The sequence below is a fragment of the Neolamprologus multifasciatus genome, chromosome 6 (assembly GCF_963576455.1).
Source record: "Neolamprologus multifasciatus chromosome 6, fNeoMul1.2, whole genome shotgun sequence".
NCBI lineage: Eukaryota > Metazoa > Chordata > Actinopteri > Cichliformes > Cichlidae > Neolamprologus > Neolamprologus multifasciatus.
In genome coordinates this window covers 11553058-11573797 of record NC_140444.1, presented here as the reverse complement: position 1 = coordinate 11573797, position 20740 = coordinate 11553058, and the positions used below count along the sequence as shown (strand labels likewise).

The following is a 20740-nucleotide window of genomic DNA, read 5'->3' as shown; positions in this document are numbered from 1 at the left end:
ATTATTTTAACTTAACCGTTATGAGGAAAGGGGGTTGTGGTCTCATTCTAGAACATTCAGTGCTGCTTCTGTGCGCAATCCACTCTCCACACCACTAGAGGGCATTCACATGTCACTGCATCTAAATTGGCTTCTGGGGACTTTGCAACCAGGTCATGTATTTTATTGTCTCTTGGCGTCTCTTTTCTTTATTTATTCAGACTTTAATAAAAAAAAAAGCCACTGTGGTGAATGTCAGCAAATCAAATTCTTATTATTTATTCTTGGACATTCGTTGTATATAGATTTTTGACTAGTTTTTATATTTTAAAAAAGTAAAAAGCAAAGTTTTTTTTTAATTTGTACTACTTTGTACAATGTAGATACTGAAGACTTCAAATATATGAAGCAAGATATATGGAATTATGTAGCAAAGAAAAAACTGATAAATAACTCAAAACGTTTTATATTTTAGATTCTTCAAAATAGTGGATGGGCACAATCAGTTGTGCTGTGCAGAAGTCAGGTTGGTGCACAGCTGACAGCCCTGTTTGACAGCTGTTATAATTCATATTATGGCAAGAACCAGTCAGCTAAGTAAAGACAAACGACAGTCCATCATTACTTTAAGAACTAAAGGTCAGTCAGTCTGGAAAATTGCTAAAGCTTTGAGTGTGTCCCAAAGCGCAGTCGCAAAATCCATCAAGCGCTACAACAAAACTGGCTCACGTGAGCACCGCCCCAGGAAAGACCAAGAATCACCACCGCTGCTGTGGATAAATTCATCTGAGTAACCAGTTTCAGAAATTGCAGCGACTCAGATTAGAGCCCAGATCAATGCCACTCAGAGTTCCAGTAGCAGACACACATCTCTGCATCAGCTGTTCAGAGGAGAATGCGTGAATCAGGCCTTTATGGTCTAATAGCCGCTAAGAAAACACTACTAAGGAAAAGCAACAAGCAGAAGAGAATTGTTTGGGCCAAGAAACACATAGACGAGTGGAAATCTGTGTTTTGGTCTGATGAGCCCAAGTTTGAGATCTTCGGTTCCACCTGCCGTGTCTTTGTGCGACACAGAAAAGGTGAACTGATGGTCTCTACATGCATGGTTCCCACCGTAAAGAATGGAGGAGGAGGTGTGATGGTGCGCGGGTGCTTTGCTGGTGACACTGTTGGGGATTTATTCAAAACTGAAGACAGATTGAACCAGCATGGCTACCAAAGCATTCTGCAGCAACATGCCATCCCATGAGGTTTGCATTCAGTTGGACCGTCATGTATTTTTCAACAGGACAACCTCCAGGCCGTGTAAGGGCTATTTGACCAAGAGGGAGAGTGATGGTCTGGCCTCCACAGTAACCTGACCTAAACCTGATCAGGATGGTTTGGGATGAGATGGACCAACAAATGCTCAGCATCTCTGGGAACTCCTAGAGGACTGTTGGAAAACCATGTCAGGTGACTACCTCATGAAGCTCATCGAGGGAATGGCAAGAGTGTGCAAAGCAGTAATCAAAGCAAAGGGTGGCTGTTTTTAAGAATCCAAAAATATAAAACATGCTTAAGTTATTTCACACTTTTGTGTTCACTACATTCTTCCATATGTGTTCATTCATAGTTTTGATGCCTTCAGTGAGGATCTACAATGTAAATAGTCATAAAAATAAAGAAAAACCATTAAATGAGAAAGTGTGTCCAAACTTTTGACTGGTAGTGTGTATGTCTGACAAGGATTTCAGTTGAACACATACAGGTTAGTATAAAAAGAAGTTATGACTTCTTTGTGGCAAACTAAAGCATACGGATTGATTAACTGCAGAACTGAATTCACTGAAAAAGTGAATCAGACGTTCCCATATAACTGCAATCACATCATCCAGATCAGAACTGTATACTGATCCCGGTTTTAATGTTTTGGCTAATTTAATGTTCATTTTAAAACAGGAGAATGTTGTGGAAAATCTCTTCTTCCAGGATTAGAAAATCAGTCCTCAAAAGACATTTGAGTAAGAGGACAAACTGATTAAGTTAGAGAGTGAGAGCTGCCAAGGTGGACTGTTGCTGTGGAGTATCTGATAATGAAGTGAGTGCTACACAGTGTAATCAATAATTTGTATGATAAATGACCATGCTGATATGGTGGAATGTTAGTTTTTTAGTATTTAAGTAATTTAAAACAGTTTTTTCTTTTTCTTTAGTTACAGTAATTTGTTGATCTGTAAATATGTTACTCATTATTTGCTACATGGCATTTTATATTTTATGCAATAATAACCACCAGCTTATTATTCCAACAGTAGTTCTATTAGAGTTACATATTAAAATGTTGATATGAGCTTATCTAATATGACAAACAATAATGTTCTTATGAGTGATATGTGGTGACATTCCATATAAATGACTGTCTTTATCTGCAGACAGTACAAAAACAAGGGCAGCTCTGTTTTCACAGTCCTGAAAAATCAGTTTCATCAGCCACTATCACCAAGCTCACCAATCAATACAGACACATGGAGGCTTTTCACTGCAGGAATGTTATTTTCTTGGAAAGCAGAATAATCCTCTAAAGATTAGCAGTAAAATCACAGTCCTCCTGTAGTTCGACAGACTTATAAATAATTAATAAAACAGTCACTAAATCTAATTTCGGTGCTTTTCTCCATATATCTCCTGCAAGTTCAGTGCTTGTCAACTGTGTGAAATTAGTTGTTTTAGTTGGCGTGGTCTTGGCTCAAAAGATATATCATTCAGGTCACCAGAATCAGAAAATAATTAACTGAAAAAGATTGTAAAAATATAACCGTTTAATAGCTAACTGGCATTTGTAGAGGATATTTGAATAGGGTAAGTGGTTGGTAAGGGGTTAAAGGTTGAAAGTGATAAGAGGCACAGACAGAAAGACAGACAGTGAGGTTGCACAGCGGAGAAAGTTAGTCTGCTCTGTGTTCATCATGGATTTATCACGTGGGGCTCTGATCCTGTTCTCTCTAATATACTCAGGTGAGTCATTTCATTTGATTTAATGAAAGAGGAGAAAGGCATTTGTTGGAAGATGGCAACACAATGTCTGTTTAAGTACTTTAAAGGCCTAACTGAAACAAGATTGAACCCACTGGAATAAAAATACCTGCAAGATTCACTGGGGATTATTCACAGACTGCAGTAGTTCCCATTGGAATAAAAGTACTTTCTAACCAAAATACTGAAAGGCATTAAGTGTTGAAACAGACTTTTTTCTCCCCAGACTTAAATATGTGATTTAGATAAATTAAACACATCTAACAATGTTCTGATGTTATTCAGCAAAGTCTTCATTGAGAAAAAAACCCTCATCTTTTGTACATTGTTGTTTCGTCATCGACTGCCCGTTCAATCTGAGTATTTGTTCGGGTTGTTTGCTTTGGGCTCGCGTTTGTGTACTCTGTGTTTTACCCAGATGTGTCAAAAGGTTCACAAAGACGTACGTGTATTCTTACACGCAGTATAAGTATTCAAACTCAGTTCCTAGAAAAATGCAAGAATGAAGAATTGAAATAAGCCATTACCTAAATTGAGCAGTAAAATGAACATGACAGATAATCTGCGCTTTATAAATGCACTTTATATTAGTTTGGATGACTTAATAATAATAATAAATAATCATTCACACAAAGTGACTATAAATAACCTGGTTTATTTTTTTGAATTGTAATAAAATCTAGAGCTTTTTGCAATATACTGACACTACATCAACAGCTAGTATAGCTACAGGAACAGCAATTTAATTAACACTAAATGGCAACTGTGAACATGAACACTGGCCAGGAGTCAGTAAACTCTACAGTAACCTCAGTGACCTGTTGCTAAAATGACCGTAAAGCAGCACAAACACTGCAACCTACATTTAATGTCCAAGCCAAGTATTTCCTAAATAGAATATAACTAAATTAACAATGAAAGCACTATTATGTTTATATTCTGAGAAAAAAAGACTGCCTGAACTATAAGTCATTGCAGATTCATTACTTAAAATACTTAAAATAATAAATTAAGTGTGTGGCCACAGAGTTTATTTAATTAAAGTATGTATTTACTGTGCGTGCTGATAGTTGTGTTTCTCTGTGCAGTGGCTGGTCAGGCTCCTGTCATCTCAGTGGAGCCACGAGCTGCTACTGTGCGCAAAGGAGAGTCTGTCAGTTTTAGGTGCAATGTAAAACTGACAGACTCTAACCCACGGCCACTCGAGGTACAGTGGAAAAAGGCCAACAACCAAGCATTACCAGGTCAGGACAGACAACATGTTAAAACAATCACTGTTCTACAGCATTTGTAAGGTCTAACTTAAGTCTCCCTGTTTCCCTGTAGACAACATAAAAGTCGGTCCTGATGGGTCTGTGCTCACGGTTACTAGCGCTGTACCTGGAAACAACGGGCAGTACCGCTGTATGGTATCCTCCGCTGCCGGCCGCAGCACCGCCAGCGTTATGCTGACCGTCAAATGTGAGCTTGTATTCAGTTTTTCCCAACTGTGCAAAACCAGAAAGCGTGGGTTCCCTGGAATGTTGTCCAGATGTTTTCAATGACACATAACCCTGTAAAGATTTACTATAACTTTTGTTAATGAAGGGTAAATTAGTATTTAATGAAACTTTAGGAAAAAATTCATGTTAAAAATAAAATGTTTAGGGTTTCAATGAGTAAAAAGACCGGTGCTGGTGGTGAGATCAGACAGCGTTGGGACCCGACGTTGGAAACAGTAGCTATGGTAACCGCTATCTCCACAAATTCTCTCAAAGATGATGATTTTCTTTCCAAATTAGTTTAAGCTCTGCTATTGAATTCTATGTAACATTATATTGAAATGTGGGCTGGTTCTTTTAAAGGAACCAAAGCAGAACTGGTTCTGCACTGACACAAACATCATATAGGAGCAAACTATGTATTACAGTGCTGTAGGCATACATAACCAACTGTTTGCTGTCAGTCTTTTGTAAAAAAAAGAAAAACAGGCACATTTAGAGTTTTCAGGATGTGTAGTGTATCCCTTTCTTGCTTTTAGACGCACCTAAAGTACGACTAACACCTTCGGGGCCGCTGAGAGTCAGGAAAGGTGAGGCCGTGTTGGTGGAATGCCGTGCCCAAGGCAGGCCAAATCCCACGCTGTCCTGGAAACGCCAAGACTCCACCCTGAAGCTGGTTACCGCTGAAGAAAATGATGTCAACACCATCAAGGTGAAATGCTAACTTGTGCTCAAGTTTTGGTTAAACTGATTTTCACATTTAGGATAGAAAAATAGTTCAAATGAATGAAAAAGAAAATGATATTCTGTTTTCTCAGTTTCCTGCGATACATCCAGATGACTCGGGAGTTTATATTTGCCTCGCTGAAAACACTGAGGGGATGACTGAGGCCAAAATTGAAATCATTGTCGAGAGGGAGCCCGGGTCGCCGGTAGCTTCAGTGACCCCTACTGAAATTACGGCAGTGGAGGGACATACAGTCACAATAGAGTGTCAGGCCAGTGGTAAGATGCCTATAACGCTCATATTTTAGATGGCTCATAGTTCTGCTTCTCAGTTTTCATTCTGCCCTTCAAATCTGGTCTTCCCTTTTAGGTTCCCCTCCTCCTCTTATCACCTGGTCCAAGCTGCGAGCTCCACTGCCATGGAAACACACAGTTAATGGTGGAGTTCTAACACTAACCAGCGTGGGGCGCCAAGACTCGGGACAATACATCTGTAATGCGACTAACATACATGGCTACAGTGAAGCTTACTCAGATATGGAGGTGGAGAGTGAGTGGACATAAGGATATTTAAACACAGATCCCACACATCCACACTGCTCATGGTAAGCAAAATTGTCTCTTTCTCCTCTCCACACAGCACCCCCATACACCACCATCCTACCCGATCAGGTGAGGCTCCAACCCGGAGATGCACTGCAGTTGCAGTGCCTTGCCCACGGCACTCATCCCATTCAGTTCACATGGAGTCGGGTGGGCCGGCCCAGCCTGTCACCCACAGCAGAGCTCACAAATGACGGAAAGCTCCTGATAGCCAAAGTTAAACAAAGCGACAGTGGAACATACAAATGTGTGGCCACAAACCACATTGGCTCCACTGAGGCTACAACCAGAGTGATCATAAGAGGTGAGCTGAGTTAAAGTGAGCGGTTTCACGACTACAAATGATCTCTTTCTTTTAGATTCTAATGCTATCTTGCTTTTTTTGTTTTGTTTGCAGCTTAAGAAAACCCAGCGTGTCTCGTTGGTAAACATCTATGCAGTGCTTACACCTTGTGCAACAATGGATCGTAATGCTGACGGCGCTCTGGCGATTAATTGAAAGAAACCAGAGAAAAGAATTAATGGATTCATCTACATTGATGTTTGATTAAGCAAATTAGGCTGAGATTATGCATTTGGCATTACTAGGCATGTTGGGTAAATTTTCATATTTTGCAGAAAAGTTTTACTCCTACTATTGTTGTTGTCTCGTATCAGCTTTCAGGAAGCTTTTACTGGAACTCTGCATCGACTGACAGCTAACAGCATGTATGTGTGGGAGTTTTTTCTTCCACTGGAATGCATCTGCACACTGTCCTCCTCCCTTCTTGTCATCTCCTTAGCTTACACTGAAGAAAAGTTCTTGATCTAATGTACAAAACATTATAAAAGCCTTTGTTAAGAATCAAATCACTGTATACCATATTAAACAAAATTGTCTAATCTGTATTAGAAGAAATATTTTTTTCTGAAGTGTACTTATATTAGGACTATGCACGTTTTGAGCTATAATAATGCAATTGTAAACAGTTAAACCACTCATTTGATATCCATGTTTTTAAAAATTGCTTGTAAAAATGACTGTGTAGACATTAGGGTGCCTTCTGAAGGGGAAAAACATACAAGACAACCACATGGGAGGAAATATATTTCAGATTCAGATCCACAAATGACAAAAAATACCAAAATGCACAGAAAAAATAGCTGAAAAAAACCCAAACTAAAATTACAACCTAGCAGCTGTGCAGCAGCCCGTTCACATCTGTGTGTTCCCAGACTCGTACTATATGTAGTGTGGAAGAAATTTCATAAGTAGGTACCAAAGATGTCACCAATTCATAACCGACCAAATATGAAATCTGGTCATCTTCCATTACAGAGTTTAAACATTTAATAATGTTCAGTAACGTGTTTTGTTTTTTTCATAGTATTACGAAGTCGGAGAGAAACTGACTTTTAACATTTTAAAACATGAAATGTCTTCACTTGACCAGTGGCACAGATTTGTCATAATTAGCATATGAATTCTCACGAGTCTGGGCCAAGAATGTGTTTTTGTGATGTCACACGGTCGTGACCTTTGCTTGCTGAATTCCCATCAGTTTAGATTTGTGTCCAGATCTAAAGAGCTTCCCACAGTTGTTTCAGTGATGCCATGGTCATAAGTTTAAAAAGAATGAGCATGCAACTATATAAAGAAATGCTCTCAGCAATGACAGCATTGCATCCCCTTTTCTGGGACCTAAGAGGAAGTGACAATGTGCTCAATTTGGACATCACATGAACAGTGGGTTTTTTTTTAATTCTAAAATTGCTCATTTGTTACTTTAATTTTTGATATTAATATATAAAAAAAGTTAAAAAAAAATATCAATTTTCAACATGTGTTAGCAACATTTATGCAAAAGACATGCTCATTTTTATATCTGAACATCTGTAATTGTGAGCAGCTGCATGTTGGGATAACTAGTCAACTATTTTATTTGACCTATTTTGTCAATTACAAAATCAGTTCCTGAAAAAAAAAAAATTTGATCCTTTCAATTCAGATTAGTTTGTCACAGCACATTGAGCTTGTGTTAAAGTGTAATTGCAAGACCAAGTGTAAATAGACCTTTGAGTCTGAACTCCTAAGTTTCTAAGTTGCCACGAGGTCATATTGTGTCATTGACTCCCTTGTGCATCATGGAGCATTTCCAGGGAAGCATATTTGTTTATGTGCTTTTTTTGCTTGTATTTCCCCTTTTGGAATGCTTGGCAGTTTTGGGCTTGTTCGCCTTCATTTTCTATTTTCACTTGTGTATGTTTCAGCACTAATAGTGGGAGTTACAGAAGCAAGTGTTATAATAGCAGCACCTTGCTTTTAAAAAATTGTGAAACCCAAGATTTTCACGTAACTCCCCAAACACAAGGTTCATGTCATCATTTTGGCATGAGATTGCCTTGTGACCATGGTATCACTTCCCAGTCACTTCCTTGATCACAATGTGGCAGTATGTGGATTTACTGCACACATACATCTCCATTGGGGCAATTAAGAGCACACCCTTAGCCAAAGGAGTGCCAGGTGACGCACTGCACTATCACAGTATTAATTTCCATATGACTACAAGAAGACAGCCTGATCATGGCAGCGCTTTGTGTACAGAAGGACTGTCACTCCCTCTTGAACAAAGTGCTGTGTGTTCAAACACATGTTGCAAAAGGATGCATCAGTGGTTGCGCTGTTACAAAAACGTTAAAGCAGCTCTTGCGTAATGAGGTGTTAGGTCGACATTTAGGTTTTGCAGCTGCAGCACAAGGTTGAGCAGTGAGCTACCATTTCCAAAACTGTTGCCAGAATCAACTCTTTATCTGCTGCATGCAATTGTGGGTTCCCTTGTAAAAACGCCCAGCCTCTGTGGCGTAACAGGCGTATACCCCGATAGGGATAGTTTCTCTCCTGATCTTTACAAGCTTCTTCAAAGCTGGGGAGGAAACATCTGCCCTCTATCACCTCATTCCGCCCCCTCACTTCACAGAGAGGCCAAGGGAGGGAATATGAACAAGACAAAATAAAAGCAATAAACATGATAGCTGGGGAAGACTTTTTCCCTCCAATGCAGGCTGATAAAGATTCATTTAGGTGGAAAAGAGGAGAAGATGTCTTTAGTGAAATAGTGCAAACTCTGATAGTGCAAACTCTCTATTAAATCGAATCCCTGTCTTTCTCTGTATGTCTTTGTATACATGTTAAATAGACATAGACACATGTTACGTAATGGACCGTGATATAAACAGAGAAGTTCATAGGGCTCCAGCTGACGTCCAACCAAAGTGATGTGCGCACACATTCAAACAGAGAGTTTGTCACAATTTAAGAAGCATCAGATTGGTTTACATTCGAGGAGGCTTGGACAGGTGTCCTGCGTCTATCCTGGACCACACATTGCTTATGCTAGGCTTAAGAGGTGAGTAGAGGATAAAACAAAAAGGTTATAGCAGTGCACACAGAGAAGAAAACACACCCAAATATTAGTTTTCCTTTCAACAGTGAGAAATGTGACTGGTTTTGGATAGAGAAATGTAATCTTCCAGCAGTAAATCCCTCTCATTCAGGAAGGAACCTATGACGGGAGAGGAAATAATAGGTGGAAAAGGGGCGCCTGGCAAGTTTGTTGCTAGGGTTTCCCTCCGGTGAACCTGGATAAGCTGCAAAGTGGCTGCAGTTAGCAGGAAAGGGAAAAAAAATAAACAAAAAACATTTTCTTTAGGGCATAGGAAGGCCGACTAATGTGGCGATAATGAATGGAGTTCCTGTACAGTGTTGGCTCCAGAGCTAGGATGAATACCAGAGCGCAGACTAACAAACGCAGTCTGATCTCACTTAGTGTCAATAAGACATTCCTGTTTGTACAACAGGATGTTACAACAATATACTGTGTATGCTAATCTCACTAAATCATCTTGTATAAATGAACTGAAATGTTTTTTTTTTGAGGAAAAATCAGTAATCCCTGTTGAGAGACTAGTCCTGTAAACTGCATAATAATTCCTTTTTTCTGATCCAGATGAATGATATATGAATTTGTTGAGTTGTTCGATGACTGATCCATTATATTTTTACCTCCTCAGGTTGTGTTAGAACAGTAAAGCTGTAAAAACACAAGTGCATTAGGCTGCTGTGTTGTTGACTATCACCATGTTAGCACTTGCAGAAGCATGAAAAGTGTTGCTCTGCCTGTGCAGGAAATGTCAAGTTGTCTTGATAATAATGCTTATCAGAAGCAAATTAACACTTACCATATAAATATTGAGAACAGAAATGAGGTCTGATCAAGTACTGATTAGAATTAATATCAGTGACTGTGTTATTTAATTTGAAAATGCAATTGGTAAACACCATCACCATCTAAAATATCAGCAGTAGAGATGGGAATTAATAAGAATTTAGTGACTCTGATTATTGATTCAACACCTTAGCAAGTCTCTTATAGTCTCACTGGTTTCTGCTTTGACAGTCACCACCATAGCTAAGCAGCATGTCGAAAACATTACATTTGTACAAAATGATTGCATGCTGTGTTGATGTTTGTGCATGTTGCTGGTGTTTAGTTTGTAATAATTATTACACAATTACTCCCAGGAGAAAGTTATTAATTGTACTACTCCTTACATTACTTTCATGTTATTCTGTAAAATAACCGAAACACTCATAATATTGAAAAATACCATTTAACAAAAAAAAAAACAACCTGAGGCTACAGCCCTGCACACCAACACAAACCCCTATCCTAATAGCGACACACATAAGATCTTTCTACTAGTATTTAGGTACGAACAAAGCAAAGTCTTAAACAAGCACTAAGAGACTTTCAGGCACTCACTGTAGTGATTCTATTCTGTAGAAATACAAACAGGTAGAAACAGATTCAGCAACCTGACTGCTCATCAGTTTGTTACCTGTTGAAGTTCAGGTCTAGCTGCTCGGCTGGGGTCGGCATTCACTCGGGGTGTTGGCTAGCTTAGTGTTAGCATGCTGTTATAGCTTAGCGTTAGAAAGCTGTCTGTGCGCATGCTTGCAATAAGGCAAAGTTGCATTTAGTAGATTGCAGCTATTTCTGTCGTGGATGCAGTTTGCACTTTATGATCACAATCTTACCATTTTGCGCACTAAAAATACATAATGTTATAATAAGTCATGTCCATATCACGCTGTAGACTGTGCTGCTATTTTCATTTGCTATTTGACACAAAACTGAACACACGCTGATTTAAGTGTGAGCACAACTGGAACTAATAAGTGGGATCAACAGGCAAGCAGACTAACAATTCCAAGGAAATGGACTACTGGGAACCAGTTCTCTACAAGAACTAGTTCTTGATGACCATTTCTACAAAGCAGTTTAATCCAACCAATTTAGAAAAGGTACTAATACATTTTAAGGATAGTTTATATTCAAGAGTATGTGCTTATTTAGAGGTACAGCAGAAGGTAGAGCAGGTCATCTACTGATCAGAAGGTTGGTGGGTCAATCCCTGGATGCTTCAGTCATGCTGCATGCCAAAAAATCCATGAGCAAGATAATAAAACCATGAGTCCTGAGTTGAGTGTGAATTTTGAATAGAAAACAATCAGATATTTTTAAAAAGTGTTTGAAGGAATGAATGTGTGTGAAAGGTTGAATGAGACACGTTGTATAAAGTAAAGTGACATGCTTGGAAGTCTGTGGTAGTGAGTGCCATCTGCTTTGCTGTTGTCTGCTGGGGAACAGCAGGGAACATCATCAGTGCCAGAGATGCCAGCAGGATCAACAAACTAATCCACATGACTGGAACCATCACTGGTTAGAATTTTGAGGCATTTTGTGAGGGACAGGAGGTGAGGGACAGTATGTCACAAACTGCTCTCCATCAGGGAGCACCCAGCTCACCCGCTCCAGCCCACACTACTGAGGTGGCGGAGCTCCTTCTCCCTCAGACTAATTCAAGCCTGCTTCAGGAAATCAATCCTTCTGTTCACTCCTTCCATTATCCACCTGTCAGAGAACAAAAACACCAGTCAGGCACATGATTTCCCACATATTTCTGTATTCTCTCTATCACAGTATAAGGCCCGTACTGTGCAACTGTGGCCTATTTATGTTAATTTTGTTGTTAATTTGTTGCATATTAAAGTAGAAAAGTGGCATATAAGAACCAGTCCATTTACTATTGTAATTTCCAAGCCAAAAGTAGCCTTTTTTGTAGATCTGTTGACTTGTTGGGGCTCACAGTGTGCAGAAATCATTATTTAGCAAATTTAAGTTATGTATGTTAAAGTCCTCTCAGTGAATAACTAGGTGAATGAAGCCTAGAGAACACATACTCTACTAAACTTTTTTAATGTTATGTACTGTTTTGGTTTTCTCTCACGGATCTTATCAGCTTTGGTTTCAAGAGGAGGCGATCGTTTGTAGGGATAAAGGTTTTAACGAACAGGCTGTACAGTAGCTGCAAAGGACTATAAAGTACAATGCTGTTACTCTGAATAATGACTAATAGTTTAATTTGCATCCCAATTTGCATGTGCCCTGTCTCTAGCCACACTTTTCAGCTTTTAGCGCTTCCTGTTCTCGGTTTTAGAAGTGTTTTTACATTTCAGTCACCCCACATTCAGACTTAAGACCGACAAGACCTACGTGCACATCTCTGAGATCTGCTTTAATCGTTTTACTAGTAAAGCAAATAGCATTGATGGTTGTTAATGTTTGACCAAGATGTGATTCCACTCTGTTTAATCATAAAGAGTAAAAATTTAGCCAGTTTACTTAGTCAAGGAAAAGACTTCAGTAAATACTGTGCAGCAACACAGAAAACACATGTCTGTATTAGCTGAACGAAGATGAATTATAATCCATCTATAATCTTTTCAACTAGATTATATATTATATAGAGATTTAACACTATGGCAACCACTATGGCAACCATAGGTGGGTGTAACACAAAATGAGACCGCTGTTGTCAGCAGCAGCCAGCAGTGGTTTAAATTAAAGCACAACCAGCTCCTTGCGGCTGCGCTTTAAAGTTGGCGCTGGTGCTCTTTGCTCCGTAAATACGAACCGGTGTCAAGGCAACCCGTGATCACGACCTTTGCCTCTTCATTTGAAACTCTAACCACATAAAAGGTCTTCTCAATTGCATCAAATTTGACAACACTTCGTTCTGCATAGCAATAACTTGGCTAAACCTTTGCGTGTGCAGTGGGAGATCGAGCACAAACATTACTGCAGAACCTTTACCACAACTGTGTGTATATTTGTGTGCGTATATGTCAGTATACCTTGCCTCCTTTCACTTGCGTCTGTGGCACTCAAAGGAAACCACAGATGTGAAAAAAAGTTGGTGCACTTCTGGTTAAAAATACACAGTATAAAAGCAAAAGAAGTGGAGGCACACAGAATGATGGTCACATTCAGTGTGAAACAACGTGTACGGTACATTACATGCTTTCATACTTGCACTTGTCCAATTCAGCAACATTCAGGTAAACAAGTTTGTGTCTAAGACAGAAATAACCCTTTTTAAAATCACTACAAAGCACTTTGTAAATTGCTCTGATTATTGAGTGTAATGCAACACTAAAAAAAATCAGAACTGAATGGAATCTGCTATTTTCTTTGCAATCACTGTTACTGCTATTATCAGAATATCTACCATTAAAGTAATGGCTATGGACTGAACTATCATCTACAATACTGACACCTGAAAAAACAAGTTTATTTGCCCATAACAGGTAACGTTACAGTATTTAAACCAAACTTTTCACAATATGTAACAACTTGCACAGTCTGATAAGCTCTAAAGTGAAAGCTCACATTAGCTTGAACTTACTCAGGTTTCATGCAGCGGTGCTTTTTTGGCAGCTGCTTTTTTCACAAGAGGTTGGCACAGTGGGTAACTTTGCGTGTTTGATGTGGCTGATGCTTTTTTTTTTTTTTAAGCCTGATGCCCTTTCTGGTACATTGTTAGCTTAGCACTACAATATGGAAACACTTTTTAAAAGCCATACTACTATAAGCTTCATAAACAGAAGACAAACTAGACACACTTGGTCTAAAGGTACTGTGGACTGGTGGGAAATAAAAAAAAGAAGGGATATGTGTCTCAGGATGTAAACAGCAACTGCAGCTATATGATTATGATCTATTTGGTCTGTTTTAATATGGAAAGATGCCGTGTGTGCTTGCATCTGTGTGTGTCTGTGTGTGAGTAAGTGGACGCCGTTATAAAATTTCCACAGGAAACTTTCCACCACACCACTGTGATGTAAGACTCGAGCAGCTTCTACTTTCAGACTGCATGGCAGTGAATTCTGCTTTGACCCCAAATGCCTGATGCTTTCTTTTATTTAAAATTTGTGATCAGCATATAAGATATGTTTCAGAGATATGTTTTTAAAATACATCTCTCCCATCACCATGAATGAGCTGCCAAAGCTTTCAAACCGCTAACCTATGATACTTATGATACTTTCTATTTTTCAGTTATAGCGACTGCAGACCAAATTTCAAGCTTCTCCATTGTGCAAGTCAGGATTTCCTGACAAAATTTATATAAATTAAAACTTTATTTTCATATTCATCTGCCTGCTTATCTAGATTTCTCTGTCAGTAAACCACAATTGCTAAGTTTATGCAGTTGTCATGGAGATGACCAAACTCTTCTTAAGGTTTTGGTTCTCAAAAACCAGAGGGTGATGTCGCAATGGCTACTTCTGTCTTTCACATACATCTATGCACATATCCTTCATAAAGGCAAATACAATTTTATATTTAAAATAAAGTTTAGATAACATCTTCTAATTATTGCTCATGTTGAGCTTTGGTTTTCTTTCACAATCAAGCTGTTAATTAATCAATCATTTAAACATGACAAAAGGCTATTAAAGCTGCTCTGATCAAACGGCTCTAGCTTAATATTAAAGGGTTACACATTCCCAAAGCTTCCTTCATTGCTACAAGAAATGTTAACTTCCTTTAGCTAGTGCTTTGGGGATTTTGGTTCTAATCACTTTGCAAAATTTGTCACCCAAGTTTTACACCTACTCACCAAATGTGAGAGAGCTCCCTCTTCTCATTTCTTAAATTGCACGTCCTTGATTGTAAATCCTCTTTTTTCCTCTCCTCACCTGCCAGCAGAGGTGAGAAAAACACGAGGAGTGAAGTAAGCAATTTAACAAAATAGGATATTCTCACTCTTGAGCTGTCATTTCAAAGCAATGTTAATTATATATATAAAAGCGGCACAGCTCAATCGTCTGTTACAGCCGACCGCTGTATTATATAATCTCAAAAGCCAAGCAACCCCATTCTGTAACGCTTGTGTTGTATCCAGTCACTCTTCTCAGTAGATACAACCCTGCTTCCTTATGTTCCCTCTTTTCCCATGTGTGACTTCTATCCTGAAATTAAAATTTAGAATTTCTGTCTCTGTTTTCCTTTGCTTGTGTTCTCTATACTACTTTTTTTGGACATGAACCTCATCCCTCTGATTGAGATTTCCAAATGGTGAAAAATCCATCCTCTTCCGCTTACCTTGTCAGATGCCCGATCTCTTGCTCCTTCTCCCGTCACTTGTAAACAAGACCTGGGTCCCGAGATACTTAAACTCTTCCACTTGGGGCAAGAACTCGTCTCTGGGACACTCCACCCTGAGGACCATGGCCTTGGAGGTGCTGATTCTCATTCCCACCGCTTCACACTCGGCTGCGAACTGTTCCAAAGTGAGCTGGAGGCCTTCACCCGATGAAGCCAACAGAACCACATCATCCACGAAAAGCAGATTCTGAGACCACCCAAGTGAAAGCCTTCTGCCACTTGGCTACGCCTAGAAATTCTGTCCATAAAAATTATGAACAGAATCGGTGACAAAGGGCAGCCCTGGTGGAGCCCATCACCCACCGGGAACGAGTCCAACTTATTGCCGGCTATGCGGATCAAGCTCTTGCAATGGTTGTATAAGGATTGAATGGGCCGTAGCAATGGACCAGACACGCCATACTCCTGGAGCACCCCCACAGGACCCCCGAAGGACAAGGTCAAATGCCCTCTCTGAGTTCACAAAACACATGTAGACTGGTTGGGCAACTCCCATGCACCCTCAAGTAGGAGGGGAGTCCTTGGTGAAAAAGTCTAGAACAATCCATAGCCAAAATAAAGCAAAACCAGAACAAAATCATAAATTATATTCAATATTATGTATTATGTCAAGTTTCAGTCCTTTGTTTGTTGACGTTAATACCACATGATTGACAGGTATGACTCAGAGTCATAAAAACACAGGAGAATCCAGTTAACTCAGTTCAGTATATTTTTATAGCTCCAATTCACAACAGTAGTCGCCTGAAGGTGCTTGATTTTGCAAGATAAGGCGAGAAAACCCCAACAAGTATATCATCTGCTATGACCAAGCACAAACCCTGTTACAGAAGTCTCTGCCCCGGGGCAGTGCTAGGGTGGCTGGCAGAGAAGCTGGGACTGATTGTCTAATAATGTGCTCCCTATTTTAGTAGCCAGTTCAGACCAGATGAGGAGAGCTGAACTGAACTGGAGACTGAAAAATCACGGAAGCGTGAGAGTGTGATTTAGTGTTTTTGTGTCTTGGTATTCTAAATACATGGATGCTCACCATGCAATGCTGCCTATGTGTGCGTCAAGGTCCTTGTCACAGGCAGCCAGCTTTGGGGGATGAGGGTAAAGAGAAGAGGAAAGAGGAAACTATGGAGAAACAAGCATGAAACACAGACTCTGGGGGAAAGAAGAGTTAGTTGGAAGTGTATAACTGAAGTTCCCGAGCAGCCCACGGCTATAGCAGCATAACTAAGGGATAGTTCAGAGATATTTATTATTGTAAAAAGAAATATTAATCTCGGAATTTCTCAAAAAACATTGGTATTCTGACTTCCAGCAAAGTCCTTCTATAAACAAGTCACCGATCACTTATTTTGACAGTTATTTTTAGTTACAGTTCTCATAAAACAACTAAAAGTGCTTCTTTTTTGTAAATGGCCAGCGCAATTAAAACCTCCACTTTTACTCTTACAATTATTGCTTCTCAAGCCAATGTTACATTTGAAGCCTGCTGTTTTCACAGGCTGAACTGAAGCCGTTTTCAAAATAACAAAATCTTCCTCTTTTACAGTATTAGTGAGAAGTTATGACCAACTTGTTTATCTCTATTTCATTAATATTTAACATATTTATATGTCTAACTTCCTTCAAAAAGTCATAAAAGACACACAATGCTCAAAAGCAACACCTAAACTCATAGCTATGGAGATATAAATAAACGCTTCTGCACAGCGTCTGTTACATGAGGTAGCTGCCTACAGATGGATGCATTAGGTTTGTACATGAATCAGCAGTTTTTAAACTTTTATATATACTTAAGAAGTACAGATAGTTGATCAGAGGACGGTTTCATTTTCCACTTTTTTGGTCTAATGAAAATGTGCCACACACTAAAAGCAACCAAAGGAATTCACTAACCACTTGCTGTGACCACATAGCTTACTCAGAGCTGTCATTTGATCATTGCTATTTGCTCGTCTTGTTTGGCTCTCTCCCTCTGACAGATTGCATTTTTCCCATAGAGTTTCTCTTTTTGGATGACTGATGGCTACAATGGGCAGACATCCATTAAGTGCATTTGGGATTAATGTTTTGTGGCTGCCAAGCGTATGCACACACCCACACACACACACACACCCACACACACACACACACACACACACACACACACGGTAAGTGGATCTTGCCATATGTTAGCACTAAAGTATATAATAATACAGCTGCAGATGAAGTTGCAACTGATTTTCATAGGCTGACACTCTTCTTTCATGTCTGTGAGACACAGACATGAATGAACAGAAAACTTTTAAATAGGTCAGTGCACCCTGCCTACACACATCCACCCTATGCACACAGAAAAACTCACATCGCATCTGCTTTTACTTAAAACTTTTGTTTACTCTAGATGCTGAAGGGACATGAACTTGGATTCTCTCATCCTCTTCCTGCCTACATGTGTGTGTGATTTGTCTGTCTCCATGTGTCTCCTCATTTGTCTGTGAGAATATGAGAAAATATGAAGATGCAGAGTCAAGATGATGCTTCAGAAGACCGTGACAGTAAAAGGCAGGAAAACAGGTCACATCAATGAGATTTACGTTCACTGTGAATCAAGCAGAGATTTTTCAACTATCTCGTCATGGAAAGTGCACTTGTCGCTCCATGTAACAGGAAGAGGTAACTGGTTATCTACGACTGCTATCTGTGCTGCACACTGAGAGATTTCCATCAGTGGCAGACACTGTTTCTGTTAACTGCCCAGTAACCATGAAAACAATCTCTAAAGTATTTGCAGTACGCATCTAAATCGTTCTTTCCCCCTTTTCGACTGTGGGTTTTCACACCTCTGTCACAGCTTTTGTATATGTGCAACTTAGTGAGATGTTCTGTGTTGTCATAACAAGTGTCATTTGTGCACCTCACTGGGTGCTGACTGGTGGCAATATATTTTTCTGTCGGAGTGTTTTTTCTTCTTCAAGGATATAGTGTTAAACCCGGGGAACATACGGGGAAAAGTCCCCTCATGTATCACTGTGAGTGAGAGTGTATGTTTGTTTGATAGACTAAACTACGTATATAAAACAAAACAAAACAAGTAATTACCACATTACCCCGATTGGGTAATGTGGCTTGATAAGTCTTGATAAATGTGTTACTGATAAAAAATGGAGTTCGCTGCTCATGTGCAAAGCACTAACTATATAATCAAAATTGTAGGTATCATGCAAGCTATGAGAACTGAGTACTCGTGCAATAATATGTCAATATATATTAATTACTACTTTATCATATGTGTGGAAACATAGACATGGAACATAATGATTTATGTTTATTCTTAAATAAGCAATACAATGAAAATTATATGAGAATTTGTACCACTGCCCTGCCTAACTGTGAATGTCTCATAGCTTAGCAAAAGTTGCTGTGTATTGCAGGATTTAGAAACTACACACATGTCAACATGCTGAAGCAACCTGTTCTCAATTCTAACTCCTCACCCACTGAGGCTTAGTAAAGACCCACAAGCTTGTCATGAAGCAGCAGGTAACCGTAGTTGTAGTTTGTATTTTTCAATCTTCAAGGCACACCAATAGGACCAAACCAGAGATCATTGAAATCAGAAAACCGTGCAATGACACTGTGGGTTAAAAGGCTCCACAGGTGTTGTTATGGTTGCAGAACGTGTACCCATGGTAACCAAGGATGTGTAAACCTGGGTAACCAAGGTAAAATCAAAGAAGTGTGTTGCAGATGGTAAAAGTTTGCAAAGGTTTAAGGTTTCAGTTGAAAGTGTGTATTTTAATGTTCTTTCCCTTAAACCTATAAACACAGGGTTTGGTGGCTACATGTAATCACTCAATTCTATACCTAACTAAAGCCCAAACCTAGTTATAGAGCTGCAGTAGAGTCAAAAAGAAAGTAAAATGAAATGGAAAAAAAAGTCAAACTGGTTGCATAATCTTGTGGTCTGCTGTTTTCCACCCCAGCTGTTACCTATGGCACACTTTTGAAGGTTTATGTCTTCATATTTGCCGTCAATGCATCGGAACATAAAGCTAAAGGGATATACCTTTACAATATGACAATAATGATTCCCTGACTAAGTGTCAGTGTGTAACTTGTCATGGTTCAGAATGTATTTGCTAAGCAGTGTGTATGGGAAGATATTAAAAGCAATAATATAGATATAAGGATGAGTGTGCATTATTTTGAGCATTTCCACACATTTTCAAAACATGATCATAAAACTCATTTAACAAAAATCAGTTTCTTGATCACGGTCAAGCGTCTGGAAACTGGAAGCTGGTTTGAGATGTTACACTTCAGTAACCCTAACAGTCTTAGTATGGGATTCTGAGTCTTGTTAAAGGCGGAACCTGTATTTATATAATGATCCTGTATTACTAATGAAGATATAGAGCACTCAGCTACAAAAGACAACAAAAGATTGGCACCCACTTGTTTTCTAGTTAAAGAAGTTATTTCTTTACATGATAGATTTTAATGCCAAGTCTTTTTTTTTTTTTTTTTAAATGTTTGATAAACAATAAACACTGACCAAAGTTTTGTACAACTAAAAGAATAAAAGCAAGAAAAACAAACAGAAGACAAACAAATGTCAAGTCTAGTTTCAATGCCAAGAAATGAGGAAGGAGCTGAGCTCAGTAATCTTTTGAGATGTGTACATAGTTAACAGATCAGAATGATAAGAAGCTGCTAACCCGTTCAAAGATTAAAAGACAAGCAAAAACGTAAAAACTAATTGTAAAACACATTGCGAGCCAGTGCCTGGAAGCCAAAACTAAGGAAATATGGTCTTGTTTGTGTGTGCCCGTTAGGAGTCGAGCTGCTGCATTTTGGACAAGTTGCAGATGGGGAAGCAGAGCCTGGCTGATGCCCAAATAAAGGCTATAACCAAGCCTGGATGAAATGAAGTGATGAGAGAGGGTGTAACCTTTGCAAGGGCCCTCAGCTGTAAGAAACTAATTCTAACAACAAAAGCATTTATTTCTTTATCAAATATAAAGCTGTTGTCAAACCCCTGCTGTTTTCTGTGAACCACAGCATTATGCTTGTGTGGTGGATTTCATTTTAACAGAGGTCACTCTATCTGTCTCCAGTCTGTTTTCTCGCAGCTTTGGGGGGGGGGGGTTGAGAAAATGCAGAGGGTTTGTCAGTGGAACTGGGTGAAGGGCTGAATGCTGAGCAGGCAAACAAGAAAATGTAGAAGAAGAGCAGAGTAGGACTTGGAGGAGAATGGGAAAGGATATAAGATTACTTACGGGCAAGACTCAAGTACAGCAGCAGCTGTTTAGGCTGAGTGTTAGTCATCGCCCTCTCTTCAGTCCACCCCCCCCCCCCCCCCTTTTCTGTCTCTCATGTGAATAGCTCCTGAAATAGAGG

General features: G+C 39.3%; 1 protein-coding gene across 2 annotated transcripts; it reads left to right on the top strand.

Annotated features, from left to right (window-relative positions):
- The first annotated feature begins 2044 nt into the window (after nucleotides 1-2044).
- On the top strand, nucleotides 2045-6689 carry sid4 (secreted immunoglobulin domain 4). Of its 2 annotated transcripts, none has more exons than XM_085163536.1 (8): nucleotides 2045-2062; nucleotides 4086-4241; nucleotides 4324-4458; nucleotides 5018-5190; nucleotides 5297-5483; nucleotides 5575-5754; nucleotides 5845-6111; nucleotides 6205-6689. In XM_085163536.1, coding segments are annotated over exons 1-8 (1104 nt in total). In that variant the 5' UTR covers nucleotides 2045-2061; the 3' UTR covers nucleotides 6210-6689. The 2 variants fall into 2 exon arrangements, with proteins under 2 accessions (XP_085019662.1, XP_085019661.1); XM_085163535.1 differs by lacking the exon at nucleotides 2045-2062 and adding an exon at nucleotides 2849-2979.
- The last annotated feature ends 14051 nt before the right edge of the window (nucleotides 6690-20740 follow it).